The sequence below is a fragment of the Anas platyrhynchos genome, chromosome 3 (assembly GCF_047663525.1).
Source record: "Anas platyrhynchos isolate ZD024472 breed Pekin duck chromosome 3, IASCAAS_PekinDuck_T2T, whole genome shotgun sequence".
In the NCBI taxonomy this organism is placed as follows: domain Eukaryota; kingdom Metazoa; phylum Chordata; class Aves; order Anseriformes; family Anatidae; genus Anas; species Anas platyrhynchos.
Genome location: NC_092589.1, coordinates 60036778 through 60048719, shown reverse-complemented (window position 1 = coordinate 60048719; position 11942 = coordinate 60036778). Strand labels below are relative to the sequence as shown.

The following is an 11942-nucleotide window of genomic DNA, read 5'->3' as shown; positions in this document are numbered from 1 at the left end:
TAAACTTCTATTTAACCTGTCTCTTTGTAATTCTGTTTACTTTTCACTATACTTAACAAATTTAGGGATCTGTCTCAGAGGAGACATACATTAAAATTTGAAATAGTGATATGAATATCTATTTATCTATTTAAAAAAAATAGGTTGAATGCTAAAACAATCTGAGCCTTTCTGGTTATATTTCTAGCACTTCAACACATTTATTTATATGCTTAACACCTAGCAGAGTATGTAAATCACAATCCATTTCCTGGCCAGCGGAGAGATGCACTTAGGTCTCGCTGACCTTTCTCAACTGTTCTTCACAAGCATCTGACAGATGTAGATGCCATGATGTCCTTGTTTCCTCATAATGAGAGTCATGCTTTCACCAAAGGCCACAATGGTATATGGCACCAAATATGTTTAATGCATTTGTAACTTTGAATGCCCTACGTTCCATACTGCAATATGACAAATTAATCAGTTCAGTCTCTTTCTAGACACAGCTTAAGGCAATAGTTTTTGAACATTTTGGATGTTGTAAGTATATGATGGCCAGATGGTACGATCCCTGCTTTTGCATTTAGCCCATGAACGTACTGCAGTTACACATTTTTAGCTCTCTTTCCATAGATTATGACTATGGGAATCCTCTGGATTAAAGTGAGAAAAATGGGAGTTTAGCTTTTGGCCAACTTGGATCTCTTGTGATATTAACTCCATAGTTATTTCTAACTTTCTTTCCCCTTGAAGCTTTTTCAGTAAAGTCTGACCAAAGAAAGAGAGCTTTTATAGTTCAAATCTTCATGCTGTTTCCTACATATTCACTCTTTTTTCCAAACTCTCTCATTTCACGGTAGAACAGAACTGGAAATGGTAGGAAGGTCAATTAGTATGACCAAAGATCATACAGGAAAAAAAGATTAAATAAAATAGTGCACTGTGGGCTGGAATAAAAATGGCTGAGCAGCTGAGGAAATACATGCTCAATGAATAAATAATTGTAAGTGGTGTGGAGAAAGTGAATAGGGAATGCTTATAAAAAAAAAAAAAAAGTACAAAAATAATTTATTTTGTTTATGTGCAACTCAGCTATGCAACTTGCTGCCACAGGATGTGTGTAAAGGTCAAAAGCATGAAAAAGGTTCAAAAGGATTAGACACATTCACAGAAGAAAAATCTGTCAGCTATTACTGAACAGATAAAGAGAAAAGCCCTGTCTCAGGAAGTACCCAGTCTGCAAATTAATAGAAACTGAGGGAATTTACCAGAGGATACCAGAGGAAGGGATACTCCTTCTATCCCTGATAAGAATCCCCAACTAACCTCTGTCATAAATGAGCTCCTGGGTAAAAAGGACCTTGATCTGACCCAGAATGGCTCTTTCATGTTCTTGATACCCTCGTTGATTGCCTTTGCAATTCTATGGGGAGATGAGAAGATTATGGTAGATTGAAGGTAGTTAAGGGGATTTTTGCTTTTAATTTGCCTTTGCAGAAAGTATGTCTCAGCAGAGCCAGAGAGTCTAGTCTCATATTTCTCTCCTGACATGGATCTCAAGACTTTACTTTTGCTTCAGGTGTTCTTTACAGAATAAACAATGTAAGGTTATGTTGAACAGACATTGCTGAATATATGCTAGCTTTATTCGCAGCTCCCAGCCTGGAGGGTTTTTCTCCTTAATTCTCTAATCCCTGCTCTCAGCAGCACCCTTTGCCACTGCACTTTGCAGTGTTTTGCCTTTGTTCAGCAAGGTCATGCTGCAGAAGGTGCAGAAAGCAGCACCTGACAAGGAACAACCTCACTGAGCATTCAGCTAGCCTCTGGTAACTCACTGTGTAATCAAGCAAAAAATGACAGATGCCACCCTATCATCAATGACGTGGTTAAAGTCTATATAACCAAGACTAAAAGCAAACCCCAACAAAGGTCTTGCTTGCCAAAGTCTTACTGCCTTTCAGGAGAGGGAAGGAAGGGTACCTTCCTCTGTTATCAGGTGTCACAAAGGTGCGGGTGAGCCCATGTTCCAGCTACACCCATTTTACTACACATTTTTGAGCAATTTGTCCAGCATAAGTGAAGCCACATGTGCAGAGCTTCCTGAAGAAAACTGAGCCCAAGGATCTTTTGCAAGTCTGGTCACTCTGGTCAATGGAGGGGGTGGGAGAGGCAGCACCTCTTGGAGAGGAATAATTCTGAGAAATCTGGCTCTGTCCCCTTTTTGAGCCATGGAACTGGGTGGGGTTTTTTGTGTCATTGGAGGATATTTATTTGCATTTCCTACTTAGACTGGATTTTTTTAGGAACACAGCCCACCTCTTTAGTTCATACTGCCCAATGTCTGTTAGTGTACAACGAGATCCTGACCAAGCACGTTGTTAAACTAGCTAAAGCACAGGTAACATGTCATCATCTCAGTCTAACGTGCTTTTTCCCTGGCTTTTCAACTGTACATTTAGTCCTTTTTTAGGATCTCAAAGACTACAGTGACAGGGCAGGTGGGTGCATGGATGTTACAGCCATATGCTGTAGAGATTTAAACCAGCATCACATATCCTTCCCTGGCTACTGGAAACAGCAGAGCTGTAGTAGCACGGAGGCAAGCATATGCTGCTCCTTAACTCTGCTTACAAGCCTATATGGAGAATTGCACTAATACAACTCTAGCTCTTCAGGTATGTTGACTAGCATCGTGTTGCTTACACACTTCCAAGCTGTTTTCAGTCACGGATATATCCTGGGATATAACCTGCATTCACATAATGCAAAAGATCAGTCGCACTGCCAAGTGAGAGTTCTGGAAATGGCCTGCATGCCTGCCTCTGCGAGTTAGTGATATACAACTACCTCATCCTGCAGATATGAGATCTGCATAGATCCTTCTGACTTCTAGTTGGACAAGCCTTGAGATGTGCAAGGGGCTAGAGATGAATCCTATGTAGCTTCTCCCACTGTAGAAGGTTGCTGGCTTTTGACAGCCAAGCCATGGCAAGGAGAACTTATGAGCTACAAGAGTGTGACCATGCTTCATTCTCCCTGCCCTGTACCTGGACTTCTACCAGAACATGGTTACTGTGTATTCATGTGCTTACCAGAGACAACAGAGACAAAGACTGATGATCTGTTCATGGAGATGGAACGTCTTACATGTATAAGATAAGTGTCAGCAAACAGACTCATGGTATCCTGAAATGCATTTCCTTGGGAAAACTCATCATGGCGTACTTGTTTTTTCATCTGCATTATCTTATAGGCATATCTTAAGAGGCTCTCGAGAGCCTGAACATGACCTTTGGTTCTCTCACTCTGCCGACTACATGTGGGAAAAAAAAGGGTCTAGCAGCATGATGGAATTTTATTTATTTTATTTTAGCAGCATGGAAGTGATCGGACAGTGAGTAATGAAATAAATGCAAGTTTTGATTCAGTGACATCAGCATCTATGAAAATGCTGTAGCTCTGGTAAGGATTTCTGCTGCAAAGTGTTTCCTGCAGAGACCACAATGAAATTAACTAGTGAGTTTGTTTTATGTACCAGGAAAATGATCTAAAATTCCAAACAAATTCAGTTTCATCAGTGGCTTCCTGAAAATAGGCAATTAGTTATTTATAATGAATAGACACATAATTATCTATCAGTATTCTATGGGTCCAAATGATCTGTGGTATATCATTTCTATATTAAAAATACCTCAAACACCATCACAGTCCTTTTTGGCTTTTTTTTTTTTGCCGCCGAGGAAAAATATCAAAGATCTACAAAGGCAGAAATTGACTCCCATGTTCACTTCACTAAGCATGTCACAGGATAAAGAGGTCACATAGGTGGGGAAAAATTCATCACCACTTCATCAGGATCCATGACCTAGCGCATCGTGGTAGGCCAACAACCCTGGCCACTAGCTATTTTCAGTAGCTATTGCCAGTTGTTCATTCCAAGGAAGGTGGTGAGGCATGGTCAGATACAAGAAACTCTGGGAAACTGCTTCCAGTTGCTTAGAGGCTGGTTGCACCCTGGAATCTGAAGCATAAAGGTCTTTCTGTCAGTGCATGTTTTTTTTTTTTAATCCTTAGTATTGTAACTCTAGACATTTCCTATCCATCTACAGACCTCTCTGGCATCATTTTAAATCCTTTTCTTCAGACACAAGTTTTACACCCTGGCTTTAAAATGCAGCTATGGATTATGCATTCATTATACTTCCAAGCACAAGCAGGATCAACCCCTGTAAGACTTTGGATAAGGGACAGCCTCTGAAAGCCCGATATCCTGTGGGAAATGCTCCGGCTGATTCACCGGGAGCCAATATTCTGTCTGGTAATTCACCCTTGGTACTCTTCCAATTAGCAGCAGGAGACATAACCGCTAAGGCAACCAGCTGCTACCTGCGCTGCCTCCCTTATCTGCTGTCTTCTTTCCCTATCTCGTTTGTCCTCCGGTACCTTTTGAGAGATAACACATCCTGCAACAAGGCAACGGCACCAAAGCCGTGACTGAACATTAAGCGGTGCAGCCACACAAAGAGCAGGCTGCGTTCCCTGGGGATGAGGCAGGGAAACAAGAAAGTGGAAAGGGAAGGAGCTCTGGCACCCATGGGCAGGAGGAGGAGGAGGAGGAGGAGGAGGAGGAGGAGGAAGGCTGGAGCTGGCTCACTGGGGACACAGGCGGTCGCCATGGCAGCCGGCCAGGCCGCAGCCTCCCCGCCACGCTCCATCCTCCCCGGGCGGGGCCAGGCTCGGCCCCAGCCCGGCTGCGCCACAGGGTGGTGGAGGAGGAGGAGGAGGAGGAGGAGGAGGAGGAGGGACTCCGGCTCGGCACCGACTGACGTGTCCCCGTTATGGAGCCCGCCGTGATTCATCAGCGGCGGCGGGGCGGCAGCGGGGAGCCGCGCACCGGCCCCGCGTAGGCACGGCTGCGGCGGGGGCAGCCCCAGCGCCGCGCCGCCTTCATCCTCCTCCTCCTCCTCCTCTCCTTCCTCCTCCTCCTCACCATCCTCCTCCTCCTCCTCCTCCTCCTCACCGCCCGCTCCCGTGCCCCCGCGGCCAGGCGAGGAGCCCCGGGGAGGCAAGATGGAAGAAATCCTGCGAAAGCTGCAGAAGGAGGCGTCGGGGAGCAAGCACCGGGCCATCAAGGAGAGCTGCACCTGGGCCATCGGTACGGGGCGGGGGCGGTGCTATGGGGCCGGGCAGGTGGTATGGGGCCGGCAGGTGTTTGTTATGGGGCCGGGGGCAGGAGGGCTCCCCGCACAGGGTGCGCAGCCCCGGGCGGCTCCGGGCTGGGCTTTGCCGGGGGTCTGCGAGGCCGGCGGGGGCGTCGTCTGCCCCAAGCTCTCTCCTTCTAAATCTCCCCTTCCAAAATCATCGCAGGTGAAGCCCTAGGACTGACTTTTTTTTACTGCTGGTTTGGGTTTGTGTTCCGGCAGCTTTTTGAAAAGCTGCATTTTTATTTTGGCTGGATGCAATGAGCTCTTCTATTCTTGCTGTGTAATGGGACTAATAATCACTGATAGGAGCTCCTCCAAGGGAACACAGGCTTAGGTACATTTCAGTGTGGGTTGTCTGTGACTTGAGGTGCTTTTGGCACTAACTGCTTGGAGCATTAACCAGCAAGATCCTTAATTTACATTAGCAAGACCATGATACATAACATTGCTTTAGTTTTCAAGAGATGGCAAGCTTTATTTTTTTTATCTGTTATATTGGTTATAGCAGAGTTTGTGAAATCTCACACCTGTTGCTGTCTCATTGCTGGCCCTGCAGTTGGATGCTCTGCAGATTGCTCCACGGATTTGGGTGTTATCCTTGCACAGCAGCCATGCCAGCATCCTCCGTGCTGTTCTAGTTTCAGCAGACGTGCTGCTGCTGGAGTGCTGATACGTGAAAGGGAACTCACTGAGCAAAAGGTGGTACTTGGTGCCTTCTCATTGGGTGCCCGGTGTCCTGATAGCCACGTAAATCCTACAGGCAGCTGTGACTATTGTTCTGTCGGGTGCAAAAGGCATGAACCTGAGGATCATTGGTTCAGAGATCGTAGCTGGATGTAAGACTACAGTTGAACTCAAAGTCTCTTTTAAAGATCTTACTGTTTTCTTTGATCACACAGAAACCTTGGATTCTCCTGATGCTGCTGTCAAGATCCCTCCATATCAGCTAAGGTAAGAACACGTGATGTTGAGACTGGTGGAGCTGTGAGTATTTGTAAAATTGAAGTCAAAATTGGAATCACAAACTAAGTAATTAGGAAGGGTCTGAATCTGCGTGTTTTCCTTAGTCTATATATACACGTTTCTAGGTTAGTTGTGATGAATACTTTGTTGATGTGTCCTTGGCTTCCATTCATGAATAAACTGTAAGGAAAAGTATTAAAATGGGCAACAGTATCTATAAGGCTGATAGTTGGTTAGAAGGGAGGGCTGTTCTCTGGTCTGACACTGTTTGCCTTCTAAATTACAGTCTCCAGTGTGATGATGAATCTCAATCTTTCAGAGCATATAATTTCTTTTAAGTCTAGATCAGTTCGTGTTTACTGAAACAGTAACTCCAGTTACTGTTTACTGAAAACATTGTCCTGTGGTTTCTTATGAAATGTACTCTAAAAATCGTGGAAGTATTATCTAAAAAATTATGAAAGTATTCTGAAAACAGAAAGGCAATATATAGCTAGGACAATGGGATGTCCTAGCTTAAATAATATAGTTCCTATGACTTAAATAATATAGTTCCTATGACTGCTTCTTCCTTTAGTCTGCTAGGTTATCTTGAGTAAGTCTTGTCCCTTCCTCTTACTTTCATTTGGCCACCTATAAAATGGTGGAGGAGGCACTGCCCCCATTTGTAAAGCTATTTAGTATCTCATTTTAGCAATTGATTGCTATGGAGAAAGTACATAGCCAAAATCATTCGCTGTCCCTCCCAACAGACTCACTAGGAAGCATAACAGAATCTAGCAAGTTCAGCGCTCAAAACAGGAGGATGCTACTTCACGCAGTTTATAGTTAAGATGTGGAATGCTTAAACTTCTCTTGGTAGAGAATGTCATCGATGCTAAAGGTTGCATTGGTTCAAAAAGCACCTCGACAAATCCAGGAAGGAAGTTGATTGAGGTCTGTTATATGCAAAAGTACCCCTTCTTATTCAGAAGTATCTTGGCAAGAGATAATTGAGCTTCTAAGAGAATATGTAGGAGTGTTGCTATGAATTTGCGCTGTCCTGTAGTCTTTCTGGATAATCACTACTAGCTGCTGACAGAAGTGATGCTTCTAACCATAGTATTACTCTCTTGGGGGTATTTTTACCACCTCATTTCTCTACACCGCTCTGGGTGCGGCTTTGTGCAGGGAAAATTACACAATTGGAGAGGTAGCAAGAGAACTGCTCTTATTCCGGACTAGTCACCAGATAGGGAAGGAATAAGAGCAGTTCTCTTGCTGCTCCGCATGACTGCCAGCTACAGTGTCCACAAGGGGCCTGATGTCAATAGGGAATGGATGTAGTGCAGGTCTGACACGACCAATCCCAGATCCCTGCGTTTCTGACACGGGTTGAACAGCTAAGAGCAGTTGGATCAGTAATTCCCAGTAGCTCCATTAGAATCAGATTGTTTGTTTTGCACTGTGATTGGAGAAAACTTAGCTCTTTATCTTTTCATTTATCAGCCTTTATACTTAATACAGAGCATGGTCTTTTTGTATATAAGTACTATTCTCATTCCGTAAGACTGTTAGCTAGCTGTTAATACATTTCTTCATTTTTCACTACCTCTTCACAGATGCATCTTCCTTTTCTTCTTCTTCCAATGTTTTAATGTTGTATTTGTTAGCTTTTTTTTTTCCATTGTAAATTCTATTTATTTTTTATATAAAGCTAATACTTGAGCAAGTGTAGCTGTGAAGTGTGTGTGTGTGGTGGGGGGTGGGATTTGTTTCTTAGCAAAATAAATGAATGTTGGAAAATTTGAGTAAAAGCTTTGGTAATGTGATCTTTATGATGTAGGCACTGCCATGTAACCTCAGCTGGTGCCTGAGAAATACTAACTTCCCCAGTACTCTGTTTATTCTTCATTTTCTAGCAAACTACTGTTAAGTTTTTCCAAATGAGCACTGCGGGCCGGTTCTTGGGTTGGAATTTGCCTTTATAATGTACCAGTGAAAATGTGATAAAAGCTCATCTTTGCTTGGTATTTGTTAAAGAACCATGGCAGCTTGATCCATAACACTGCAAAAGAATAGCCTTGAAAATATGGCAAAGACAAAGACCAGAAATACAGCTGAGATAGATGTAGCATGGAGAGATCCCAACCGTGCACCGTGCCTTATTTCATCTTGATCAGTGGCAGATTGCATCATCTGTTTAAATACACATCAGCCTTTCGCTGCTTACCCACTCCGAATCTGGCATTCACACCTTTTCTGCTATAACATTGTTGGGAGTAGTAGCAGAGCCTGGGATGTAGTCTGGAATACTCTGTGGTACCAGTTAGTGTGTAGGTATGTATCACTTTTCCATCTAGTGACCCTAACCCCCAACTTGGATCTGAAGTCCGTAGTTGCAACTTGCTGAAGGTATTAAAGACAATGTGGAAGGTAGTTCAAGAGAAGAATATGTGTCTGTAAGGTCTTTTCCAAGAATAGCAGCTAAATGAATGTTTTGAGTCCTGTATGTGAAGAGAGAATATGCCAACTTGTTTAATGGGAAATTTTGGTGTGTCCTTAGAATACACCAAATACAAAGAAAATACGTCAGTATTTTCCTACATTATAATTTGCCAATAATCACAATCTGGGGCACATCTTTACTGCATAAGAATGTGGGACAGAGATTCATGAGCTGTCATGTCCAGTTGAGGTAGATGCTGGCTCACTTCCAGAAATAGCAAATCTGGTAAGTACCTCAGTCAGTTTCTCTTTCTTCACAAAGCAGCATCTGGCTTCTGCTATCAGCAGCTATCTGCTTCTGCTGGTGTTTGTGCCTTTTAATGGAATCGCCATGCCGTTACTTAAACCCTTTTCCTTCTAGACTAACAATGATTTCTGCTCACAAAAAAAAGGAAAAGTGTAAGCTATTTTCTCTGCCTAACTCCTTCCCTTCCTCCCCTCCCCTCCCTTTCCCCCTTAAAATAAGAAAGGACATTTGCAGCTTTTGAAACCACAGTTTTAGACGAGTAGTGGTCTTTTATAGTGTTTTAAGACAGTGGTCCTAGTGTGAGGATGGGAGTACAAAATGTTTCTGCATTTCCTCAGCTGACTAAATGATTTCAGGTATTGCACGTGTATTAAGTAAGCTGCATGCTTATCTCCACTACAGTGTTGGGGTAGACTTTCTTTGTCCTGGCTTGCTCTCATCCGTAGAGTCCTCTCTTGTCATCAGCCCCTCAGCCCCTATTACTGAGCATAAGGCAGGCAATGCTCAGTTTTTTCCTGAAGTCCGTGCAATTAGTTAGCAGGCTCAGCTGTAGCATTTGTATGGGAACTGTTTCCAGCATTTGTCTGGTGGTGGTTTAGACAGCATATACCTGCTATGTTTGGAAGCACCTGGGATACTTTTTCCCCAAGGGAATGCGGTGATTGGATGTTCAGCCTGGATTGTCATTTTTTAATTAGTTTAATGGTGATCTATTGGGCATGTCTTCGGAGAGCTAAATGAGACTATTTTGCTGCTCAGCTTCCTTTGATGTTAATTGGACTTATGAATCCAAATCCCAGTTAATGACCTTGAATGTTAATTCTAGAGAGGGGCGTTATTTAAATGACTCACTTCCTAAAGAGTTACAAATCTCCAACAAATATAGACTTCCCCACCGAGTCCCATCAGCTCTGCCTTGAGGTAGAAATGCGTGTGCGCTTCTTTAGTACTTTAACCTCTGAACAGGGTGTTGAGAAAGGGTGTGAAATAGTAAAGACAATTAGAGTGGACTGGGATGAAGATGCCCTTAAGTTAGTTCAAGGTTTTCCCATAGATGTCCTCTGGATTTTTGAGAAGGAATAGTCATAACCCACCTGGGCTGTTGTTGCAGTAGAATGATGGTTTTTGATGAACAGGTGTTGTGAAAATTAAATATGTACTAAGTGCTTGAGGAGACTGGGTGAATAACAGAAGTAATGAATTAGGTAAAAGGAATTATGTGCTGATGTCTTAATTGGTGAACTGATCACATGGAAGATAGCTTAAGAAAGAGCTTAATGTCATCTGTCAACCAGCAATTTGCTACTAAGTTGGGCCACGTTCATTTCAGTGTTTTTCAAATGCCAAGTTCTGTCCTAAGGCCAGCCACCTACGCTAAGCTGGTCTCTCTTTTTGGCTGATTCCTGGTGAGTTTCTCTGTTGTGATTTTTAAAAATATGTTCCATAAAAGGTAAATGAACAGACACAGAAAACGAGTGTTAAAAAAGAATATTTGATCAAAGCAGATCATCATTCATGAGGAAATAATATGTATACACACACCAGAATAAAATAAGAGTCTAGACATTGCTTAACAGTCACATACCACTTTAAAACAAATTAGTTAAGCAATGGGCTTTTAGAATGCTTTATATAATTGCTATGCCTTATAGGCTGTATAAAACCGAGTGGCTTTCTGACAGTGTGGACTTGGTCCTGCAAAGAGGAGGTTGGTTGGGACTTGTGAGGGAGCCTGTGGTTTGGTGGCTAGTTTAGCTGCTGTGCATTGGTGTTGCTATCCCCACTGGAGCCTGGAATCTTGCATACAGAATTTCTTGCCACATCCCTGCTGTAATTTGTTCAGAAAAACATTTTGACAATCAATAGACTATGTCTCATTCTAGGACATTTTTGCACTTTCCAGGTCTTACCATTATCCTATTGTTACTGCTTTTTGTTGTTTGTTTGTTTTTTCCTCTACCCTTTAGCCAGTAGAGCAGAAACATCATTGCAGACTTGAGTTTGGGCTGTTGTTTCTTTCTTCCTGGAGAAATGTGACTGAAAGCAGATGATGATGCATAGACAAGATTGTCGATAGCATATGCTGCTGTCAGTGCCAGCTTAAAATTTCCCCTGTGGACTTTAAAGTAATGGCTGAGACAAGTTGATGGGTGAAGTGTTTTGGCACAGTAACTAATCCTGTTTGCATTCCTTCTTCACAGAACTGGAAAGGCCTTCCAAATGCTTACTTATCTCTTCAGCATATCTGTGCACTGGACATTTCTGTACCTAAAAGTTTCAGGAAGTACTTGAAATTAAATGGAGGAACAGGCTCAAGCATTCAAGACCCCAGTTCTGTGTGCCTGATCAGAGAGATACACAACCTGGCCAGATCCTGACTTTCAGAGGTGCTGAGCACTTGTAAGTCTGTGTAAGAAGCAGTTCCTGTGTTCACTACTCCAAAAGCTTGCATCCCTGTGGTGTTTCACATTGGCCTCTCAAAACTAGCCAGCACTTCTGGGGATTAGAGCTGGAAAAAATCAGGAGTTTGTGGTGAGCAGGGTTGTCAGTCATAACCAGCTTCTGTCCAGTTCTGTGTATTGTGTTTATGTCCAAGTGTCGTTCATCTTGGTGCTAGTTTCTGAGGGCTCCTCCTTGCATTGGCTTCCCGGAGTTTCCCCTATTGCTTTGTTTGGGAGTGGTTTATGAGTGTAGCAGTTGACTTGACGAGAAGAATGGAGCAGGGAAGGAGTAATGACTCTGAGTTGTGGTTTTTTGTTTTGTTTTGTTTTCAGGGGGATGTTTTGGACATATCTCTCTGTGTTACCCTTTCTCTTTATTAAAACACTGCTTCCTGCTCTTGGTGCCACAGCTGCCTGGCAGTAATTCCTCCCAGGCTTTCCTCCTGAGCCTGACCACTGGCTGTGTGGCTTGTGTTGCTCAGCCCTTGCAGATCCACTGTCTGGCGTTCAGCAGGTGGATGATGAGCTGCCTGGGAGGCATCCGGCCAAGAAGAGGTTTTACAGGCAGTGTGGTTTGCTGAGCTGCATCTCCTCTGTTGTCAGCCTGGATCCAGACCT

At 43.3% G+C, this 11942-nt stretch overlaps 1 protein-coding gene across 8 annotated transcripts in view; it reads left to right on the top strand.

Annotated features, from left to right (window-relative positions):
- The first annotated feature begins 4773 nt into the window (after positions 1–4773).
- The window catches only part of ARFGEF3 (ARFGEF family member 3), an 89178-nt gene continuing 82009 nt past the window's right edge, over positions 4774–11942 (top strand). For 6 of the 8 annotated variants that reach the window (XM_072035980.1, XM_038176927.2, XM_072035977.1 and 3 more), the window contains exons 1-2: positions 4774–5137; positions 6086–6137. In XM_072035980.1, coding sequence (XP_071892081.1) covers positions 5053–5137; positions 6086–6137 — 137 coding nt within the window. In that variant the 5' untranslated portion in view covers positions 4774–5052. Of the gene's footprint in view, positions 5138–5195; positions 5350–5374; positions 5521–6085; positions 6138–11942 lie in introns of those variants that run through there. The other 2 variants (XM_072035978.1, XM_072035979.1) reach the window with 2 other exon arrangements.